Consider the following 24,325-nt stretch of genomic DNA (forward strand, 5'->3'; position numbering starts at 1 on the left):
AAATGTGTCCTACCAGTAAAACATGGAGGGCATCAGGAAGAGATGAACTCAGATTTCTCTGTATATTTCATGACCTTGCCAAAAGACATGCATGCTAAAACATAGGGTGTCTGCCTTCTCCCAGTCCCCCCCCTCTTAACTTATCCCTAAATTACTTTAAGTACCAGAGGTCATTCCCATCATGGAAAGTTATTGCCTATCCATGCTTACTGTAACTGAAGCGTCCATATAAGCCCAGTTGCAGGAGAAAATGGCCCTTTATGGTGACCCAATTGACTAGCAAAGCTGAGCTTGGCCTGCTGTTCCTGGCAGATACATTACGTGAATGCGGGGTCAATGGAAATATTGGCACAGAGTTCTTATTCAGCCCGCAAAGTAGTGGACAGAAACGATCAGCTGCTTATGCCAATTTGCAAAATCTTATCTTGCGCCGTAAAATTCACCATGCTGTAAGATTAAGCCCCGTGACCAGGCACCTCAAATTTTCTCTACTTGATCGTCATCAGGTTAAAATTTAGGTTTATTGTACATTAAGAAAAATAGTTGTAAAATTGCAGCAAATGTGTATTGATAAACTGTTAGCTATTAATTAATACATACTGGAAATCTAAATATCTGACTGAAATACCTGAACTGAGGTCTAAGGGGGTCTCTTTTTGAAGAGGCAATTTCCATAAAATAGCTGGAAACATTTAATCCCTTCCAGACATGTGACAAACACTACAGATGTGGGTTCATGGAGCAGGCTCAGAAGCTGAGCCCGCCTTATGTCAGGCAGAATCCGGCTGTGTTATACAACTGCAGTGATGACTGACTTAGCTCTGATTCCTGCTGTTTATTGGTCCGATTGCTAGGTGTGGCTGTTTCAGCGCCCATTGAACATTGGACTCATTAATACCTTTGTGCACCGCGACCTTACTGTACAACTCAGTCAGGGTCCGCTTGTATGGAGTGAGTTCAGGAACTGAGCCTGCACCATAACAGATGCCGGCAGTAATACACACCCAGCATCTGACGGTAACAGTATGGATCTAGGCTATCCTTGATCGCTGCTGTTTAACTTTTTAAATGCCACTGTCAGTCTCTGACAGTGGCATATAAATAATGCAACACCTGTTTTGCTTGCTTGCTGTGGGGTGGAAATGGGTTAATGGGGCTGCCAGGGCCTGCTAAAGGCATTTTTTGCCGCAATCTTGGCACAATTTCACCCAACTTGGATTTCTTTTTACCCAATACATGATTTGGTAAAATGAATGGTCTCATACAAAACTTTTACTCATCCCACAAAGAACAAGCTCTCATGCAGATATATAGAGGGAAAAATAAAGAAGTTATGACTCTTGGAAGAAGGGATGGAAAAAAGAAAAAAATTATAAAAACAAAAAATATGCTGGCCCTAAAGGAGTTAAAGTAGGATTGTCTATGAGTTGTGATGTTTGGAGTTTTATATATCCTTTTTGTGTCACTTTTTCAGGATTGGCCCTTGACAAATACACGCATTTCACGTCCCCAATCCGTCGATATGCGGATATAATAGTGCATAGACTTCTCCTGGCTGCTATTAACGATGGCCCAAGAGAACATCTTCTTGGGAATAAAGACTTGGAGGAGCTGTGCCGTCATATCAACAGTCGCAACCGGGTAAGCAACACGGTGCACCTAGTTTAGCTGCTGTTGAAAATAATTCATCCAAGCTATTATCTGACTAACCAAAAAGCAGCAGCTGACCTCGCCAGTCTTGTTACATTACAGGCTGCCCAGCATTGCCAGAAACAGTCTACAGAGCTCTTCCAGTGCATGTTCTTCAGAGACAAAGACCAAGAGCATGACCAGCGCTGCATTTGTGATGCCATAATATACTCCATCCGCACCAACGGAGTTTTACTGTTTATACCCAGGTAAATGTCTTGACAGGGAAACGTCAAGAGATAAAAGGAGACCACAATATAAGCCTTTCTCAAATATTAATTAAAAAATATTCTCAGTAATTAAGTAATAAAACTTCTGGCCCTTTAACTGAAGTTGGACTCTCCGATGTATCACAGTTTTGTGAGACTTCCTGCCTTTGGGATATTCCACTGAGTGGGGAGAGACCGTATGTAAATACTGATTTTTAACATAAAACCTGGATCAGTCCGCTCTCTTTATATCCCCAATGTTTGGGCATATTTTCATTCCTCCTGGAAACATTTGAACACATTAACAACTGGTTACCATTCTCCTTGTCAGTGGGGTTTGTCTCTACATAGTGTGAGGCTGTCCAGTAGTGTGGAAGAATAGGCCCCTATTGGGATGGATATTTATGGAACTCCTAAAACAAGATGTATTTGAATTGAAGGCAAATTTGTCATCTGGTAGTTATGGAAAGCTTGTTGGTGGGATACTTTCTTCTAACACAACTCCAACAACATAAGAGAAAAGAGTGGCCAGATTAAAGAACGAGTGGAATTACACAAAGTCATTAATGACCGGCTAAATACAAGCAGCGTCAGCTGACTGCAAATCATATTTTTTTTACAGACCTAGATCTGCTGTCGCGCATTGTGAGTGATCAGTCTCATTAAATTTTCAAATGATAGCCAAAATTTCTAAAATAATCCATTTCGGATTTTATTAACCCCTTTCTAACATTTGTCGTAATAATACGTCCCTGTGCCCAGGGCCTATCTGACCAGGCACATACTATTACTGCATGGCGATCGCCCGCCCACATGGGCTGTGGGTGGGTGATCGCCTCCAGGTGCAGCTGATTCTGACAGCTGACATCCAGCACTCAGTGCCAGGAGCGGTCACAATCTGCTCCGGACACTTTAACCCCCTAAATGCTGTGATTGAAAGCGATAGCAGCATTCAGGGAGCCGGCAGAGGGATGGCAGCCCCTCTGACTTTCGATCGGAGACCCCGCAGTGTGTTTTTCAAGGAATTGTAAAAATACTTTTTAAAAATAAATATCAAAAATAATAATGCAAAAATCAAGATATTGTATCTATAAATAAATATTTTGTATGAAAAAAAATATAAACAATAAAAGTACATGTTTGGTATTGCCTCGTCCGCAACGATTCGATCTATAAAACTGTCCTACTAGTTAACCCCTTTACTGAACACCATAAAAAAATAAAATCAAGATAAAAAACATTTCTCCTACGCCTCATTGGGGAACACAGACAGTGGGTGTTATGCTACTTGCCACTAGGAGGACACTAAGTAAACACAGAAAAAAGTTAACTCCTCCCCTGCAGCATACACCCGCTCACTGGCTGGGAATTCCCCAGTTCTTGCTTTGTGTTTGTAGGAGGCACTTGAGTCTGGCTTCAGACCCCACAGTTTTTTTTTTTTTGTTTGTTTTTTTTTTAATTTTCTGTAAATTTTTATTTTTTAATTAACCGAGTGAAGGGGGCGACTGTTCATTTCTATGACCCGCTGTCCCCCGAACCAACAACAGGCAAGCACGCGGAGTATACCTCCCCATACACTTTCTTGCGACGACTGGGGCTGAATATTCTGGCGATGGTTCCTTTACGGTCCCGGTACCCCTCACGGATAAGAGGGCGAGCGCACGGAGAAGATTTGACCAGCGCTTTCGGACGCCCTGAATCAGCCCCATAGCTCTCCGTCCCCCTGCCCATAGGGTGGATCGATTGAGCAATACCCCTGTAACAACCTCTCCGGCTCTGCTACATCGCCCGGGAGCTTTTTTACCTGAGCATCTGAGATGGGATGAAACCTGCAGGCTCCTAGACAACGCAGACAGAGCGAGCACCGGATTGGAGGTATGGGGTCGGGTCCTGGTCCCTGGGAGAAGCGCTGACCGAGTCTCAGCGGCGCATACCGGCGCCCCGTCGCGGCTCCCCCCTTCACCCGGTGCTCGCCGCGGGTAGGCCCAAAAATATAGTCCCCGGCTTTTCGGCCTACTAGGCCGCAATTTACATAGTGCCGCCCACTGTTAGCGCTTCCGCCCACGTCTTTGGCGCCTCTCGCTCTGTATGAGAGGTGACCTGCTAGTCTCGGGGGCCATGTCCTTAACCCCTTCTCTGCTCCTCGGGCTCTGTGACTGCTGCGGGGGTGCGCGCACAGATGGACAACACCTGGTGACGCTACAGGGCTACCGATATTCCTCCCAGGGGCACAGCATCAGGACCGCGGATAAGCTGCATCTACTGTCAGAGAAAAGCTTAACCCCTTCGCTGCACATTCCCTGCAACTACAGCCCAGGCTCTGCTTGTAACGCTTTCACGGGCACTATGTCTCAGCCTAAGGAAGCAAAAAAGGGGACTAATAAGAAGCGCACTGCATTCTTTACCGCTGGTACCTATTGCAAGACTGCCTTGCCCAGTACCCAGACTAATCTGCTATGCACGGATTGCGACCCGGCTTGTGCTAAAACGCCATCCGCCGCCGCTGCAAGGTGCTCCCTGCGTTTAGTCCCCCTGAGTGGGCTGCGTCCTTGTCACGGTCTGTGGAGTCACTGACCAAGGCTATAGACTTCTCCAGGAATCCTCTTTAAGTCAGAACGCGTCTTTACCGCCCGAGGAGGGTTTTGGCGACGGCCAGGAACCATCCGCCAGCAGGGGCCGTGCTCGTTCAAGGGATCCTCAGGTCTCTAGAAAGCAGACCCATGACGTGTCCCCTAGTCATGCTCGCGATTTAGCATCGGCGAGTTCTGTCTCGTGCTCTCCCTCTCCTAATGTTCGCAGAGAACGTGTCTCTGAATTCGAGTCTGACATGTCAGTCCCTCAGAATTCCCCAAATGTCCATGAATCGCTTGATTCTCTGACAGTCAGTCAACAAGTTTCTGACGTTGGACAAGGAGAATATTCTCGCTCCGGAACACGTTATCTCCTTTAAGAAGACTAAACGTGTACGCAGGATATTTGCCAGCCATCCGGAGTTGAAAGACATTGTCTAGAAACGTAGGGACCGACCACATAAGCAGGTTACAGGGCAAAAGCCTATCGAGGCTAAATACCCCTTTACTCCAGATCTAATGAAGGACTGGTTACAGTCCCCCTCGGTGGATCTACGTCGCCATTTCAGTTTTTGGAGCTTCAGGAGCGGCTTTTTTCCCATCTTTCGCGGCGACTTGAGTGGCTAAGGCAATGTCCACTTGGGCAGAAGTCTTAATTACTGCCTTCCAAAGTAGCAATCCTCCAGAGACAACTGGTTTCGCCAAGGAGATAATTCACGCAGGGGATTTTGCAGTAGATGCTTCTTTAGATGCCGCTAATTGCGCTGCTAAGGCAACCGCTAATGCAGTCTCCATCAGAAGAGCCCTATGGCTACACGACTGGCAGATTCCACCTCCAGAGACTTCTCTGCCGTATCAAACTGGTTGCCTGGTTGGACAAGAAACTCGACCAGCTCATTTCTGATACTTCTGGGGGGAAGAGTAGGTTTTTTCCCCAACAAGGGGCTGCCCGGCCGATTTTCGGAATCAACAGCCGACTGGTTTTTCGACCTTTCTCGCAACAGCTCCAGCTGGTCCTCCACAACCTTCTTCCGGATCAGGTCGGTACCCACGTGGAGACAGAGGTTCCCAGGTCTCTCACAGACCTATCCGCTCTTGGAAACCCAGGCCGACAGCATCTGGATCTAAGGAAGCAGATCCCATAGATCCTCTACTCAATGACTTGTGTATCCGGCAGACACCGACAAAGTAGGCGGCCGTCTGCTGTCATTCAGTCACAGCCTTCCTTCGGGTCGTTCATGCGCCGCAAAGGAACAAAGTCGTCCTTCCGGTCCCTCAAGACGAATGGTTCAGTGTTTTTTATTCAAACCTTTCTTTGTGGTTCCAAAGAAGGACGGAATTATGTTGTCCATACTGGACCTCAAGCTGTTAAATCAGTTTGTCAAAGTACGGCGATTCCGAATGGAATTCCTCCGATTGTTGTCGCCTCCATGCAAAAGGGAGAGTCCCTATCATCCAGCAGTTCCTGCGTTTTGCAATTCGAGAAGAACACTTCTAGTTCGTTGCCTTGCCCTTCGGTCTCGCCACCGGCCCCAGGGTCTATACCAAGGCCATGGCGGCTGTCATGGCCATTCTCCACGCTCGGGGAGTGGTGGTACTGCCGTATCTGGACGACCTGCTGATCAAGGTTCCATCCCTTCCAGCCTGCGAGAAATCCGTGGATATCACAGTAAATACACTTTCTCGTCTGGGTCAGAAGATAAACTTCAAAAAGTCTTCCCCAACACCGGTCCAGCAGATTTCCTTTTTGGAATTGATCTTGGACTCTTCCCGCGGGTTGGTCATTCTCACTACAGAAAAGGCCCGAGCCTTACAACAGGCAGCTCGGCCCATTCCCGACAGGTTTCTCACTCCATACGTTTTCAGCATGGTAGTTCTCGGAAACACGATGGGAGCGGATGGGTACTCGGAGCAGGATGGACATGCACGAAGTGAGTCACATCCTCCATTGGTCCGAGAACAACCATTCGCCCATCTCAGCAATCCACACCTCGGGTGTGGACAATTGGGCGGTGGTTTTTCTCTCAGTCGTCAAGGCCTTGCCTCAGGAGAGTGGTCTCTTCATCCAGAAGTTTTTTTCAGCAGATCTGCCATTGCTGGGGGTCTTCGAATGTGGATCATATGGCCTAAAGACTAAACAACAGGTAATGAATCGAGGATCCGAGCGGACACCCTAGTTCTGCTGTGGCACCGGTTCCGGCTCCCGTGCATTCTTCCCTTGCTCCCGAGGGTCATCAAGAAAATTTGAGCAGAGGGAATACAAGTGATCTTAGTCACGCCAGATTGGTCGCGCCGGCCATGGTATGCAGAACTAGTACAGCTAGTCGCCGGCATTCCCTGGCGACTTCCAGATCGCATGGATCTACTCTCACAGGGCCCGATTTACCACCAGAACTCCGGGGCTCTGTCTTTGACGGCATGGCCATTGAATCCTGGTTTTTAGCACAGGCTGTTTTTTTCTCCACCATGATTGTTAGGAAGCCCGTGTCCATGCGCACTTCTCACCGCACCTGGAGAACCTTCTCGTGGTGCAAGGACCATGGTCGATCCCCACTGGTGTTTTCTATTCTTTCCATACTGGAATTCCTACAATCTGGATTAACGTCAGGTCTCGCGCTTAACTCGCTCAAGGGCCAGATTTCAGCCTTGTCAGTGCTATTCCAATGCAAAATTGCCACCGAACTTCAAATGAAGATTCTTTCAGAGAGTCTCCCAGGTGGAGCCTCTATATTTTAAGGGCCATTGGAATTATGGGACTTTAACTTGGTTCTCGGAGCCTTACAGGAGGCTCTTTTCGAACCACTGCAGGACGTACCACTAGCTATTCTCTCTTGGAAGGTGGTCTTTTCTAGCGGCAGTTACGTCAATTACACAAGATTCTGAATTGGCAGCTCTGTCCTGCCGTCCGTTCCTGAATTTTCATCAGAACGAGGCAGCTCTCAGGACGTCCCCGTCTTTTCTGCCCAAAGTCGGGTCTTCTTTTCATCTCGGTGAAGAAATTGTTTGGCCTTCCTTCTGTCCGGCTCTAGTCCATTGCATTGAGAGGGCCTTCCACACCCTCGATGTGCTCAGGGCTCTGAGACGGTACATCTTGCGGACAGCTCCCTTCCACAAGTCAGAAGCCCTGTTCGTACTTCCACAGGGGCATAGGAAGGGTCTAGCCGCTTCAAAAACCACGCTAGCCAGGTGGATTTACTTGGCTATTCAGGAATCCTACCGTGTCTGGGACACACCTTTCCCAGCAGGGATTCAGGCACATTCTATCTGCTCAGTGGGCGCCTCTTGGGCCATTCGACACCAGGCGTGGGCAGAACAGGTCTTCAACGCTGCGACTTAGTCCAGCCTGCATACCTTTACAAAACATTACCAAATTCATGCTCAGGCGTCTTCGGATGCAGCTCTTGGCAGACGCATCCTGCAATCGGCAGTACCACAGTGTTAAGCCAGTGGTACATGGGGTATTAGCAGTTGAATGCTCACCACCCAGGGACTGCTTTAGGACGTCCCACTATCTGTGTCCCCCAATGAGGCGTAGGAGAAATAGGGATTTTTGTGTACTCACCGTAAAATCCTTTTCTCCGAGCCAATCATTGGGGAACACACAGCACCCACCCTGTTTGGCCTATTGGCTCACTGTAGCATTTTTAGGTTTTGACAGCGTTATGATTATTGTCATTCGTTTAATGCTCCTACTGCTTTTTTCACCGAACTTGGGAATTCCCAGCCAGCGAGAGGGTGTATACTGCAGGGGGGGAATTAACTTTTTTCTGTGCTTACTTAGTGTCCTCCTAGTGGCAAGCAGCATAACACCCACTGTCTGTGTCCCCAATGATTGGCTCGGAGAAAAGGATTTTACGGTTAGTACACAAAAATCCCTATTTCTTTATCATCATACACCAAACAAATAGTGGAATAAAACACAATCATAACGACAGATATAAATAAACATGGTACAGCTGAAAACGTCATCTTGTTCCGCAAAAAACAAGCCACCGTACAGTTCCATCAATGGAAAAATAAAAAAGTTTTATAGCTCTCAGAATAAAGCGATGCAAAAATAATTATTTTTTTTCTATAAAATAGATTGTGTAAAAGGCGCCAAAACATTTAAAAAAACGCTATAAATTAGGTATCGCTGTAATCATACTGACCCGAAGAATAAAACTGCCTTATCAATTTTACCACACGCGGAACAGCATAAACCACCCCCCATCCTCCCACCACAAAATTCCTGAATTGCTGTTTTTTCTGCCTCCCAAAAATCAGATTAGAAAGCAATAAAAAAAAAAAGTCGTGCCCGACAATAGTACCAATAAAAACTTCAAGTTGTCCCGCAAAAAACAAGTCCTCACATGACTCTGTGGGCCAAAATATGGAAAAATTATAGCTCTCAAAATATGGTGTTGAAATAAATCTTTTAGTGTGTGACAACAGCCAAACATAAAAAGCCAATATAAATTTGGTATCGCTGTAATCGCGCCGACCAAAAATATAAAGTCGCCTAATCACTTATATCGCATGAGGAACGGTGTGAAAAATAAATAAAACCAATTCTTCACCTGCTGTTGACTTTTTTTCATTCTGCCTCTAAAAGATCGCATTAAGGCTCAGCGCATATTTATCCTACGCTGTGCACTGAGCACTTACACCGGGGTTTCTGTGTAAATCTCTGAAAAATGTGATTCAGACAGAACTCCCGGCGGAAAATTTCCTATAATGATGCAGATGGGAGGCACTGTGGACGCCATCTGACCTGTGATCCGGCGGTGTCCGTCTTTTTAGGATTGCATAAAAGTGCCGTCGGCCACAGTTTTGTGAACTTCTGAAAAGAATGACTCCGCTGAACAGAGGCCAGTCCACAGTAACCCTGCTGCCTCATTATAGTGAAGGGATCCCTTGGGGGTTTCATCTTAGTCACGTCACTCAGATTTAGATTGAAACCCCAAAGTAAGTGCTCGGTGTAGAGCGCCAGATAAATGTGATCCCAAATATTATGTAAAATGTTCCCAATAAAAGCTTCAACTCAGTCCACAAAAAAAAAGCAAGCTCTCACTCATGTCTGTCATCTGTTAACGGAAATATAGGGGGCTTCCGCATTACTGGTAGCACAATGGCTCCTCACCCGTAAAAAGAAATTTGGCAAATCCATATGCCCCCCTCTCTTCTTAGCCCCACAGTACCTAAACCACATATACCGTCCATGTTTGGCATTTCTGAATCGATGAGAGCCCCAATAACTTACGAGTGCATGTCTCCAGAAGCACGGGCTGGGCATAACGTACTGGTCACTACAGCGACATTCATTTCTGCTTGTTTCTGGAAAATCTCACTGGAATACACCTGTAGATAAATTCCACAAGGGGTATAGTTTCACTTGGGGGATTCTGCTCTTCTACCAATTAGGGGCTCTGTATATGGAGTCTGCAAACTGTTCTAGGAAAATCTGAACTCCAGGAGGCAAATAGCGTTCCGTTCCTCCCGAGTCTCTCCATAAGGCTGAGTAGTACTGTACAGCTGCATATGGGGTATTGCCACATTCAGTAGAAATTGTGGGACAATTTTTGGTATAATTTTTACCTACTTCTTGTGTGAAATTGTAAAATCTGGGGATAAAACAACATTTTTGAGATTAAAAATGTAGTTATTTTGTCTTCACTGCCCAATGGTACCCGTGGTGGCAGTATGATCACTGCACCTTTTAGATGAATTCTTTGAGAGGTGTAGTTTGTAAAATGAGGTCACTTATGGGGGATTCTGCTGTTCTGGCACCTCATGGGCTCTCCCAGTGGGTCATGGCACATGCAAACGGTAACAGTAAAATCTGGCGCTCCTTGCCTTCTGAGCTTTGCACCGTGCCTGAAAAATATTTCCCAATTACATGAAGGGGATTGGCACACTCAGGAAAAAATGGACCTCAGTTTGTTGTAAAAAAAAATTCCTATTAGCCCTTAGAAAAATTAAAAACTTGGGACTAAAACAACATTTTAGTGGTAAAATTGTAATTCATTCTTTCTTCACCGCTCAGTGGTATAAAATTCTGTAAGGCACATGTGGTGTCAATATGATCACTGCACCCCTAGATTAATTAATTGGGTAGTGTAGTTTGTAAAATGAGTTCACATATTCTGTTGTTCTGGCACCACAGGAGCTTTGCCAATGTGACATGGCACCCTCAAACCATTCCGGCAAAATCTGGACTCCAATATGGTTCCTCTTCCCTTCTGAGCTTTGCAGTGTGCCTCAGAAGTAGTATTCGCCTACATATGGGGTATCGGCCCACTCACTAGAAATTGCACAACAAACTCTATAGTGCAATTTCTCCTTTCTCCTGTTACCCTTATGAAAATGCCAAATTTGGGGCTACAATAACATTTTTGTGGGGAAAATGTGACTTTATTATTTTCACGGCTCAATGTTATAAACTTCTGTGACACACCTGGGGGTTCAGGGTGCTCACCACACATCTAAAGACATTCCTTGAGGGGTCTAGTTTCCAAAATGGGGGCACTTGTGGGGGCTTTCCACTGTTTTAGGCACATCAGGGGCTCTCCAAATGGGACCTAACATCCGCTAGTGATTCCTTGAAATTCTACATTCAAAATGTCAAATGACGCTCCTTCCCTTCTCAGCCCTGCCATGCGCACAAGCAGTAGTTTTCTCCCTCCCTCATATTGGGTATCGGCATACTCAGGAGAAATTGCACAACATATTGTATGGTGCTATTTCTCCTGTTACCTTTATGAAAAAGCAATATTTTGTGCTAAAAACATATCAGTGAAAATTTTTTTTTTTTTTTTTTTTCAACGGTCTAAGCTTCTGTGAGAAGCACCAATTGTTCCAGCATATTTTGCATTCAAAAAGTCAAATGGCACTCCTTCCCTTCCGAGCTCTGCCCTGCGCCCAAACAGTGGTTTTCTCCCTTATATGGGGTATCTGCATGCTCAGGAGAAATTACACAGCAAATTTTGGGGTCCATTTTTTTCCTGTTACCCTTGTCAAAATAAAACAAATTTGAATCTGACCTCAATAAAAATGACGTGTTCACTTCTTTTTTTTCCACATTCCAAAAATTACTGTGAAGCACCTGAAGGGTTAAAAAACTACTTGAAATGCAGGTTTGAGCATCTTGAGGGGTGCAGTTTTTACCGTGGTATCACTTTTGGGGTATTTTCTATCATATAGACCCCTCAAAGTGACTTCAAATGGTTCCTAAAAAAAAATGGTTTTGGAAAAATGAGAAATCGCTGGTGAACTTTTAACATGTAGACTTGTGGGGAATGTTACTTATTAACTATTTTGTGTGACATATCTCTGTGGTTTAAGGGCATGAAAATTCAAAGTTGGAAAATTGTGAAATTTTCGCCAAATTTCCATTTTTGTTTTTTTCACAAATAAACACAAGTCATTTCAAAGAAATTTTACCACTGTCATGAAGTACAATATGTCACAAAAAACCTTTCTCGGAATCACCGGTATCCATTGAAAAGTTTTAGAGTTATAGCTGCATAAAATGACAGTGGTCAGAATTGTAAACATTGGCCTGGTCATTAACGTGCAAACCACCTTCAGTGGTTAGAGGGCCTGTCACTAGGCCATATGTCTAGTTTTGGTCTTATTTTATTCCAGCTGCCCTTCTGAGTATCCCATTTTTTTTTTTTTAAATTGGTCATGCGGTTCCAGATATATGGGCGATTATTTTTTTTTTTTTTGGCACAAATTTTTATAGCCTTTACCAAGTGGTGTGGCTCACAGAATTTTCTGGGTGATGTCTTTAGGTTGTGCTGCATTATTGCCATGTCAGCCCCACCCTGTTGGTAAAGACCATATAAAGTAGTACAAAATAAAAATGCCAATACCTCTGGAACTGTGTGGTGATTTAAAAAAGACCAGAATACTCAGGGGCGCTGCTTGAATAAAATAACCTGTTACTTAGTTTTTTTAAAAATATGGGTACACTAAATTTTTAAGCACTCTTTTATGGTGACTCTGCTTCAAACGAAAAAAAAGCAAAAACCTTTAAAACGCTTTCAAAAATTCTTGACTCTTCCTATTTATTTCTATGAATTTACAGTCAATATGTTCAGATATTTTGAGGGTTTCTTCTGCTTCTGGTTTTGAAAAGAAAGTGCATGTCACTTGTTTGGAGCATCACCTGATGGAATCCGCTGCAAATTAGGCAGTGTGGAATCAAAAGGTTGCAAACAAATTCTTTAGGGGGGAAAAAAGGTTCTAAAACGCAGGAAAAATGACTGAACAGAATATTTGCCAAAAGGACAGATATTTTGGTGGCAGTTTTTAGGAAACACTCGGGTACATAACTTGGAGGTGCAGGAACATAGACCCCAAACTATGTGCCAGGTATTTCACTCAAAACACTGTACCAAATGTACCGTATGTAAAGAAAAACCAATGCAGTAGACGATCGCTATATTCTCGCTGTGCATTGTAGTAGAATAGCAGTAATTTATTGATTGTGTAATTTTGTGTGCTGACACAGGTATGGCATTAAAGGACCCGCTTATCTTAGGAACACTGATGGCCTTGTTTTATCTTTTGCTGATGATTGTTGTAAATGGACGACTGGATCCTTGCAGCGTCACCCTGACCGAATCACCGTAATAGAAGGAGCAAAGGAAACCTCGTTCTGTTTATTTGACCACGTGACTGTGAGTACATGTGCTGTCTCCTTGCCACGTTTACACGCTCTCATTACTGCTACATCCATGTATTATGTGAAATGCTAGGTCTACTGTAAATTAGGGGGAAAAATAAGCTTGGGAAATATTTTCAATCTTCATCACGAGCTGGAGTAAAAAGTTTCTAAGAGAAGCTTAACTTTAGTAGCTTGATGACAGTGACATTATATCATGGTGTTGGCATGGGTATAGTAATGTGTTCAGATTCTATGAAGGGATTTGTTGTAGCCTGGACCTGGGTACAACAGAGTATGTTGCAAATCTTGGTTCTTCTAAGTCATTTGCTATAGATCCATGGGCAAAATTGTAACATAATTGAAGATCAGTTAAACTAATAGTTTCTGCTGACAGTTCAGATGCTCTTACAGTCAATTCTAGCCATTGACACTATCATAACCTGGACCCCATTTCTGACGACCCTGTAGACAGTGATCTTGATCTCTGCTTCCGGAATCTCTGTTATTATAACTTTTTGTGTCAACATCTGACCTAACTGTGAGTGAAGGGAGCTGGCTGACTGCTAATTGCAATATCTAAGCCAGCACCCTTCTGTTAGAATTGATTTATAGATGGAAAAGGGTCCAGTCTTTGTTATTAAAGAGTGCAATCAGCACCTACACACACAGCTTTGGTTGTGTGCCAACATAGGAAAGACTGTCCTGTGTCGGACATTTACCAGAAAAGGACCTACCGGAGCTTGCAGCTGAAGATTGGGAAAGCTTTCAGAAATGAAGTTTATTTTGAGGCTCTATTACTATTTTTTAAGCAGATTCAACTTTTTTTCTTTTTTTTTTTTTTTTTTTTACCTGGAAAAGTACTTTATGGTATCTTTTGCATCAGAGAAAAATAGTCATCAGTGTGCTAAATCCCATTTTCATCCTTTTTTTGGTCCAGTTTTACAATCACTATGGCATCAGTTTTTCATGTTTTTTTTTTTTTTCTTTAAATTTTTTTAAACACGTTTTACATGCTTCTGCTACCTATTAACACCTTCACAACATCCGCTGTACATGTGCGGCACAAGCTGGTGTGTGGAGTGGGCGAACTTGCTCCGTAGTAGGCAGGTAATGGCTGTACCTGCCTCTAACAATCGAGGCTGTTACGAAGTGCCGCCCGCAGTTGTTACCCTGTTAAATGCCACTGTGAAACTCTGACAGTGGCATTAACAGCGTGCCGGCAGGGGGCTGCTCTCATGACGTTATCTCTGGTCACGTATGAGTTGCTATGATAGTCACGGGTCTGTTGAAGACCTCCATGTTTGTTATTACCGAGCTCCCTTGAAACTCGACCTGTGGCCAGACTTCAAAGCACACCTTAATTTTACTATATGCCTCAGTAATATGGTATTTATCACAATTCATCAGACGATCGCAAGTCCAAGTGCCTTAAGGTGACTAACAAATACATTGAAAAGTGAAAACAAAAAATGTTAAGTACAAAAAAAAAACATAAGTTCAAATCAATCGCTGCCCCTTTTCCCCATTAAAAACACGGAAATTACTTACCGGTAATGTGTTTTTTCATAACCCTTCACAGCACCACGAGAGAGGGGAATCAGCCCTTCAAGATAAAAAGGGCAGCTCCTCTCTCCGCATCAGTTGGTTTAAAGAGCATGAGAGGAAACTCCGAAGTTAATGAACACACACAAATCATATATCTATATTCTTATTCATACTTGACCACCAACACTGAAAAGGAGTTTCTGTACAAAACGAAGATTGACCGACCCAAAAGAGTGATTTGATAGGGAGGGAATATAAGGATGCCGTCATGGGTTATGAAAAAAACACATTACCGGTAAGTAATATCCGTGTTTTTCAGTCAACCATGATGGCACCACGAGAGAATTTCAGAGACTTATATTCTTAGGGAGGGACCACAGCCTGTAGAACACTTCTCCTGAATGTGAGGTCAGAGAAGGCCGATAGATCCAGCCCCTAGTGTTTAAAGAAGGTGGATGGAGAGTACCATATGGCCGCCTTAGAGATCTGGTCGATGGAGACATCTGCTTTCTCTGCCCAGGAAATAGCTCCTGCTCTTGTAGAATGGGCCTTTAGACCTTCAGGAATGGCCCTGTCTGCACTAACAAAAGCTAGCTTGAGAGCCTCTGTAACCCAAATATGGCCCTCTTGTTTCCTCCAAGATTTTGTCACTTCTAGATACCGCAGTAAGCGCCTCCTGACATCTAAGGTGTGCAGCTTCCCCTCCCTTTGATTGCTGGGATTGGAACAGAAGGATTGTAATACTGTTTCCTGAGTCCTATGAAACCTGGTAACCACCTTAGGGAGATATGCTGGATCTAGCCTTAAAACCACCCTGTCTTCCATGATCTGAGTGTAATGGGGGTCTGCTGATAAAGCGTGTATGTTGCTTATCCTGCGGGCTGAAGTAAGCGCCACTAGTAGGGATGTTTTTAGGGAGATTATTTTCTCTGAGACTGAATGCAACAGCTTAAAAGGACTTTCTGTCAGTGCAGTTAACACTAGATTCAAATCCCAAGGAGGCTACATGTAGGAACCAACTTTGCTCTGCTACAGTCCTTAATAAACTTGCGACCCATCTATTGCTCGCTAGGTCACAGTTATACAGCGCGTCCAAGGCCGAAACCTGAACTTTAACGGTACTCACAGAGAAGCCTAATTCTAGCTCCTTCTGAAACTCCAGTATAGATGTAACTCCCCTGGGTGTTGAGCTGATCTTTAGCCACCATCAGAGGGAATAAACCACTGTCTCTGGAAGGCTCAGCCTCCCTTCCAATTTCCCATGACCGATGAGATGAGGGTCTTGATACTGTTTTTATTTTCCTCCAGAAGACGACATTCCTGTTTTACTGAGTCTACTTCTAGACCCAGAAAGACATGAGTTGTTACTGGTTGTAGCCTGGATTTTTTCAGATTCCATCCTAGAGTCTCTAAAGTATGTTTGACCATATTGACTCGTTCTTGACACTGGAGAAAGAAACCCCCACATTCAGGAAGTCGTCCAGGTATGGTATGATCAGAACATTCCTTTCCCAGAGATGAGTGGTCACCTCTTAAATTAATTTTGTGAATATCCAGGGGTCTATTGCTAGCTGAAAGGGGAGAGCCCTGTATGTATTTGAAGTGTCTGATTTGTGACTGTGTCTGTACCGCTACCCTGAGAAACTTCTGATATTGTTTGTGAATTGGGACATGATAAATGGCATCTTTGAGGTCCAGAACTGCCATATAACAACCTGGGAATAGAACCTTCATTGCTGTCCTTGCTGACTCCATCTTGAATGGGAGATGACTAAATATTTGTTCAACGCCTTTAGATTGATAATGGTCCTCAAGGATGTGTCTGTTTTTTTAAAGATCAGAAATGAGGGGGAGTAGAACCCCTTCTTCATCTCTCCAGGGGGTATCTCTTCCAATACTTGTTTCTTTATGAGAGAGAGGATCTCTTCTTCCAGCACCACCACCATATATCTGTCTGGAGGTAGGGTCTTGAATTTTAATTTCAGCCCTGATGCTACGATGTGAAGGATCCAGGCACTTGAAGAAATCCTCTCCCAGGCCAAGAGGAAGAGCGAAAGCCTCCCTCCCACCTGGGAGGATGAGTCACTGAGGTGATTTCTTGGGCTCCTGGGAGGATTTTCCAAAAAAGAAACCTCCTTTCTTCTTCAGCCGGTTCTCCGACTTGTCCTGGTCTCTGAGTGGTCTCCTGCGAGCATAGCGACCTCTCCGAAAGGAGCGCCAGAAGGATGGAAAGGGTGCACCAGGAAATCCTTTTTTTTTTTTTTTTTTTTAAATCCCCTGCCTTTTCAAGAATTTCGTGAAGAGCTAGGCCAGACAGGAGTTTACCTTCACAGGGGAGGGAACAAAGCTTGGTCTTTGCCTGTACGTTCCCTGACCAACCTTTCAGCCAGACCGCTCTGAGACCTGCATTGGCCAGTGCAGCCGACCTAGCTGCCAATATTGCTGAGTCCGCTGAGGCGTCCGCTAGAAATGCCGCTGCCCCTTTGATGGTTGGCATAGATGCCAGGATCGTCTCTCTAGGTACCTGCTGTTCCAGCTGGTCCTCCATGTTATTCAGCCAGACCTTCAAAGACTGCCTGCGATGGCCGGCCTTAGGGCCCCCGCCGAAGATTCTCAGGCCGCTTTGAGGAAGCTGTCAGTCTTTCTGTCCAGTGGCTCCTTTAGCGACCCCAAGTCTTCAAAAGGCAAAGAAAATCTCCTTGAAATTTTGCACACTGCTATGTCCAGTCTCAGGGTCTTATCCCAAGAGGAGGAAGCTTGCTTCTCAAAGGGATACTTTATTTTAAATGAGGCTGGGCTCTGCTTCCTATCTGTCTGCTCCCATTCCCTTCTATTGAGATTTAGCAACTGTTTCTTTATTAGGAAGTTCCTACGCTTCCTCTGTTCAAGGCCTCTGAACATGACATCCTGAGCAGATCTTTTAGTTTTCTGGTCCACCAGGCCCATAGCAGATCTTATAGCTTTCACCAGCTTATCCGTTCCTTCTACAGGGAAGCAGTGACGGTCGTCCATGCTACTATCAGAGGAGGCAGCCGACTGGTCATATGCCCATAGGTCCTCCGACCCAGTAGAGTCTTCAGGTGTTGGAAGGGGATTCTATGGATCTCCATTTCCTCCCACCACCTCTATCCCCTGCCGGGACCAGAGCACTAACAGACTTCTGTACTTCTGCTTTAATTAAGGACCTCAGGCTGGTAGCAAAACCAGGGGACTCCTCCGAGATCATCTGTTCTATACAGGACTGGCATAGTTTTTTCGTCCACGTTCTGAATAATCACTGTCCACAGAGGGGGCATTCCCTATGATTTTGTTTTACTCGTAAGGTACCGTCACACTTAGCGATGCACCAGCGATCCCGACAACGATATGACGCGGTCAGGATCGCTGGTGCATCGCTCAGTGGTCGCTAGTGAGCTGCCAAACAGGCAGATCTCACCAGCGACATAGCAGCGGTCGCTACTTACCTGTCAGACGAGGCGATGAAGACGTCCTCCCGCCCGTGTCCACGCATCGGTCGTCTTCACAGCAGGAAGCTGACGACGAGAAACGGCCCAGGCCGTTTTCGCGCGATCAGCAGCGGGGGAGCCGGTCGGAGGTAAGTATCACACATAGCGATATTGCTGCTGCGTCACAAAACCAGTGACGTTATAGCGATATTGCTAGCGATATCGCTTAGTGTGATGGGGCCTTTACACTTCCTCTGGATCAAGAGGCTATATGGTGTCAGACAGATCTCCCATGGAAATTATAGATTCTTTTGTCCTGGTACTGTGACGACTACCGGCTCCTGCTGTACCTCGTCCGCTGCTTGAGTGGCCCCTATTGCTGCTGCGTCGTTGAGACTGTTGGGATGTCTTCTTCTCATGGGGACTAGACGGACACCTATTTTCTTTTCTCTGGAGCAAGTCCTGCTGAAGTGGTGGCTGCTCAGTCAGCTGCTGAGCCTGCATTACCGGTGTCCGACCTGTTGCCACTACCAGCCCTCCGGTGGTCCCTTACATACTCATGTGGGACCGCCAGCTGGCCAGCATGCAGAGCCCGTGGTCCTCTCCTTCCCCTGGAAGCGGTTCTGGTGCGTGCTTTGTGTATTCGCTCCGGCCAGTCAGACCGCCGTGTCCCGCTCCGTAACCTGCCGACCGATGGGTAAGGACCGTGCCAGCTCTCCATTTACCCGACGTGGCTGGAGGCACCTCCACTTCGTTGCTCAGCGCCAGACTGTTCATGGAGGGCACCACTTTGAGACCCCTGTGGCGCTACCGGCACTCAGTGGCGGCTCCGGCATAGTGTCTGCCGTCCTCGACCGCCCCAGGTCCAGGCATCCTCTTGTATTCACCCAGAGCGCCGATGTTCTCTATGAAGTGTGGTTTACCAGTCCAGGGTCTGTTGCCTGCTCACGCTCGCTCAGGGAGGGCATCCCCGGGGACCTCCGAGGCGCTACCAGCACCTGGCGACAGCCGCAGCAGACACTTGCCTGTCAAAACCCCGGTCATCCCAGGCATCCTCTTTACAGATTTCGCTGCCAAAATATTAACCAAGAGTTTCCCGTCAAGAACAGGAAACCAACTGATGCAGAGAGAGTAGCCGCCCTTTTTTTATCTTGGAGGTTTCCTGTCCTTGAAGGTCAGATCCCCTCTCTCGTGCCATCATGGGTGACTGAAAAATAAAGATAATACAAAATTTAAAATATACATATGTGGTATCGCTGTGTTCAGAAAAAAGTCTGATCTATCAAAATATTTAAAAAAAAAACAAAAAACACTCAATTGGTAAAAGTCAAACAGAAAATTAAAGAACGCCAACATTTTTCTGGACACTGCAGTACCACAAGAAATGCTGTAACAGGCAATCAAAATGTCATGTCTACCCCAAATTGGTATCAATTAGTGATGAGCGAACATGCTGGGATAAGGTGTTATCCAAGCATGCTCAGGTGCTAACAGTGTCTTTGGCGTTCTTGAAAAGTATGTTTGATTTGTTACGGAATTCTTTTATGTTTTACGGCTGACAAGCAGGCACGAGGACTAAAACATATTATTTGAGCATGCCGAAGACACTCGTCTAGCACTTGAGCATGCTCAGATAACACCTTATCAGAGCACATTCGCTCATCACTAGTATCAACATAAATGTTGTCTCACTGCATCACACAGCTACATCGACTGAAAAATTAAATTATTATTGGTCTCAGAAAATAGCGACACAACTCCTCAAAACTTTTTTTTTTTCAAACTTCTAATTTTTTTCACCACTAAAATAATTTTTTTTTAAAATGGACATATTTGATAACACAGTAATTATACTGATGAGCAAAATCGTATTGCAAGGTCATTTTTAACACAAAATGTACACCGTAAAAGAAAGTTCTCAAAAAACAATGTCATAATTGTGTGGTTTTTTTTTTTTTTTTGGTTTTTTTTGTTTTTTTTCACAATTTCTTTCCACTTTAAATTTTTCCCCGTTTTCCAGTATACGATGTGGTAAAATGAATGATGTCATTTATAAGTACAACTCCTGCTGCAAAGAACAATCCTTTATATGTCTGTATGGACAAAAAAACTAAAAAAGTTATGGTTTTTTGAAAAAGGTGATGAAAAAACATCAGTAAAAAAAAAAAAAACCGCACTCTAACACATGGATGGCATCAGAGTGCTTTGTTTTGTTTTGTTTTTTCACATATTTATTCACTTGAATGGTAAGTTTGATCCACAAATCAGATAAAAAAATGGACATGTATGATTTTTGGGTTTTTTTTTTTTTTTTGTTCTTCCAAACAATCAGTCTGAAAAACAGAGGTGTGAACATGCCCATAGACGTTAATGGATTCTTTTCTATCCGTGAAAAACATGGATAGAACTCGCTCCTAAATCACGGACGTCTGAATGAGGCCTTACTCGTGTGCATGTAGTCCTATTTGCCAGGATTCTCTGTACGTATGTGATCAGTTATCGATCTCGCTAATTCTTGCTTTTTCTCTTTTAATCTATGTTAGGTAAGAATTCGGATACAGACTTACCGCTTTCATACAGACGGCATTCGCTTAGAAATAGTAAGCAACAAAGCCCATGTAACTCCGGAAGAGCAACCCTCCATAGCAAGCACTAACCACCCGAGGAATGATCTGGTCAGAGAGGTTACTCGTACAGCAATGGAGGCTCAGCTGGCAAAGGAAGAAAAAGCTGGAAGGAAAAATGCTGGCAAGCAACATCAGGAGTACCAACAAACACAGGGAGTCAGTCTGTATTCACTGCTACAGGAAGTTCATGAACTGGCACTTCTTGATGTATCTGAACAGTAATCTTTTCATCATCCCGTTAAATAGAGGGACATCACAGCCCTCTGTTCTGTCACTGCCAGAATGTATGAGAACAAACACAGTCCTGCACATTACTCACATAAAACATTTTTAGCAGAATGTAGGCAAATATTTTTAGTTTCTTTTATGGGGAAGTCTTAATGTGGAGGCAGCTTTCATGTTTTAGGAGTGTTTATTTTTTTATTAAAAAAAGAAAATACATGTGTGTGTGTATATATCATATATAGTTTAAATGTAATAATTTAAAAAATACTAGCTGCCTACAACCTACACATTCTCAGGACTTTAATTTATGTTTGACAGCTTATGTTCTATTTTATTGGTTGTTAAATCTGCAAACGTAATGGGAATTTTAGCACATTTGCTATGTACATCTTTTTTATTGTTTCTTAAAAGTACAGAGTATTTTTCTATATAAAAAAAAATCTACAATAAAAAATAATTATCCCTGTAAAACCTTAGGGAACAAGTGTGACACATGTGTTCCTTTGGTAATATCAGACTCGCCATTTTTCTCTTGCTTCCATACACATACATTTAAAAGCAAAATAGTGGGGTGAGGATGTTGGAATTTATTTTATTTATCTTATTAATTTATATAGCGCCATTAATTCCAGAGCGCTTTACAGACATTGTCATCACTGCCCCAATGGGGCTCACAATCTAAATTCCCTATCAGTATGTCTTTGGAATGTAGGAGGAAACCTACGCCAACACGGGGAGAACATACAAACTCCTTGCAGATGTTGTCATTGGTGGGATTTGAACCCAGGACCCCAGCACTGCAAGGCTGCAGTGCTAACCACTGAGCCATTACAGTACTTTCTTTAGGCAAGGAGTCCATGCCTGAGATTTTCAGCAAGCTCTGCCACACGCGTTTCATTGTTTCCCTGAATGGTGTGGAGGTCCATTGCTGCTCTTCAATTTTAGTTGTATTATATTTATCTATACATTCTGTAGAAAAATGGGGATCATAGCTGTGCCAAACTATACTCTCTTTTCCATTCTATTCATGCTTGAATGATATCGTGAAAGACTCCATCTGGGAGTTGTCCAGAGTCTTCTGTTTACTTGTGATTAGTGGCTCTTCAGTGGTTTGCACACCGCAGTTATTAACAACCACCTCTTGCTTTGTTGCACCACTTAGACCTGCGATGACATTTAAAAGCGAAGAGTTTTCTCCGAAGAAAGAAAGGAAATGAGTATCAGCAGCTTTAGATGGCAGTGATGTTGCTTGCATATCCAAAACGAATGGAAATTACAGCCACACGTTGATATAGCCAACTAGATAATAGTAGGGCTTAGAGTTCTTAAAGTGTTAAGCATTAGGGATGAGTGAGCATGTTCTTATATAGTGTTATCTGAGTATCTCGGGCGTGCTCGAGTAATATGTTCGAGTCCCCGCGGCTGCATGTTTTGCACAGCAGCGAAACACGCAGCTGCGGGGATTTGAATATTACTTGAGCATGCCCGAAATACGCGGATAACAGCCGATCATGCTCAGATAACACCACGAAACAATCACTGACCTCACGGAGACCAGTCAAAGAAAACACTGCGGCAGCCGGCAAAGGCGCTCAATCAGTGAAATCCTAGGTGCATTGCTCCCTAGGAAATACGAATACGATACACCAAAGTCATATGGAATAGGCAAGTACATCATCTCCAGCTCATCCTTTGATGCTATTCAGTCTGCATCTTCAACTACTAATTGGTGGAGAAGAAAACCCGTTTCGTCAATGCTCCAGTCTGAAGACAAGGTTGAGGAGCAAAGCGCCAGCACTTCCATACTTCAGTCATGATAAAGATAGTATGAACTGGAATAGGCTGTGGCATCGACGTAGCTAAAGAGTTCAATTGCAGTGTTATATATTGTGTGATATATTCTAGAAATTCCTTTTAGACTCTTTAAAACTCAAAATAGGATGATCATTAATAACTGTCTTGTGTTGTAACGTTTTTTCATTTTTAGGTCTTTTTATATTTTGGCCTTTTTTAATGTTTTCATTAACATAGCTGTATATGGGAGTTTTTTATTGGACGAGTTGTACTTGTCAGTAGTACTATTTTGTGATACATATAATTATTGTGTAACTTAGCCTTAGCTGTTGTCGGAACCCCCATAGAAGTTACTACACAGCTACTGACAGTGTCTCCTCGTAAGAAGGGTATCCTTGGACCCCAACTCTTGAGTTAGATGTGGGTCCCAACATAAATGTCTAAGATGATGTCTGTTCAGTTCCAATAATTTTTGGGAGATGGTTTTTAGCCTCAAAATTAGTGACAGATCTCGTAATTCTTTTGGGTTCTGCAAGAGAATCAAAATGGCTGCTTAAAGGGAATCTAAGTAAGATCAACCCTCCTAAGCTGTCGACATGAAGATAATTAGGAAGCTGAATTAAATACCTTTATCTACAATCTGGTGTCTTATTGTAGAGAAATCCAAGTTTTTATCATGTAAATTAGTTGCTAGAATCTATGGTCCGGACACAGCGCTCCCTGAGAATCTGCCTCCAGAACTTATTGTAAATAAAGGGATGTTGTGTCCTGTCGTCTTTTTCGGACTCCAATCGTCTCTTATAAAATTCGCCTGGGGGGAAAATAGATCTGGGATTGGACTTGGTACCTTATGTAGGCATAAAAATTCAGGATGAGCTGGTCTCCCTAACTTCAAACTATCACAGAGCAGCCCTGCTAACACATCTGCTAGATGGGCCCCATCATAGATCTTCCAAACAATGGCTAAACCTAGAACAAGAAAACTCTAGTATACCAGTTTGCAATTTCCCATGGATTAAACCAAAAGAACAGAGATATAAGCCCTGAGCCTGACCTAAATGCTGCAATGAGGTCCTGGGAGCTTGAGACTAGAAAGGGCGCGCTCTCAACTGCGGACCACTCGCACTTCTCTAACCCGAATTGGATACAGAACATACTCTCTGATGGAGGACATCTGAAGACCCCCGCCTCTGTTACGTTCTACTTAACTCCATCTTACCTCTCTGATGACCTCAGATGGGAGAAGGTCCCTCCCCATGGATGGAATGTTTTCAGTTAAAATATTTCCTCTACTCCTATACTAGAGCAAAACTCTATTCTTCCACAACCACTTATTTTGAGCAGCTCATGCTCTTAAAGTTTCCACCCGCATACTCTGTCCCTCATCTATGCTCTCTTCAATCAGAGTGGCAAAACTTATAGCCCTAGATGACTGGGAGTTAACATATCGGAGACGGATTGGGAAAAGACATTTTTATTCTTGCACCAATTCTCTATAGCTTGTGCAGCACAAGAGAAAAGCTGCAAGATACCCAATGGTATCGTTACCCTAAAACTCTTCATGCCA

General features: G+C 44.0%; 1 protein-coding gene across 2 annotated transcripts in view; it reads left to right on the top strand.

The window, feature by feature from the left end:
• The window catches only part of DIS3L (DIS3 like exosome 3'-5' exoribonuclease), a 96,933-nt gene extending 75,479 nt beyond the window's left edge, over positions 1–21,454 (top strand). For both annotated transcript variants that reach the window (XM_073568892.1, XM_073568893.1), the window contains 4 exons: positions 1,475–1,641; positions 1,753–1,898; positions 12,966–13,134; positions 20,656–21,454. In XM_073568892.1, the coding sequence (XP_073424993.1) occupies positions 1,475–1,641; positions 1,753–1,898; positions 12,966–13,134; positions 20,656–20,961 (788 nt within the window). In that variant the 3' untranslated portion in view covers positions 20,962–21,454. The remainder of the gene's footprint in view (positions 1–1,474; positions 1,642–1,752; positions 1,899–12,965; positions 13,135–20,655) is intronic.
• Positions 21,455–24,325: the final 2,871 nt, after the last annotated feature.

This window comes from Dendrobates tinctorius, unplaced genomic scaffold (genome assembly GCF_039654945.1).
Source record: "Dendrobates tinctorius isolate UK_male_01 unplaced genomic scaffold, ASM3965494v1 ptg000022l, whole genome shotgun sequence".
NCBI classification, from domain to species: domain Eukaryota; kingdom Metazoa; phylum Chordata; class Amphibia; order Anura; family Dendrobatidae; genus Dendrobates; species Dendrobates tinctorius.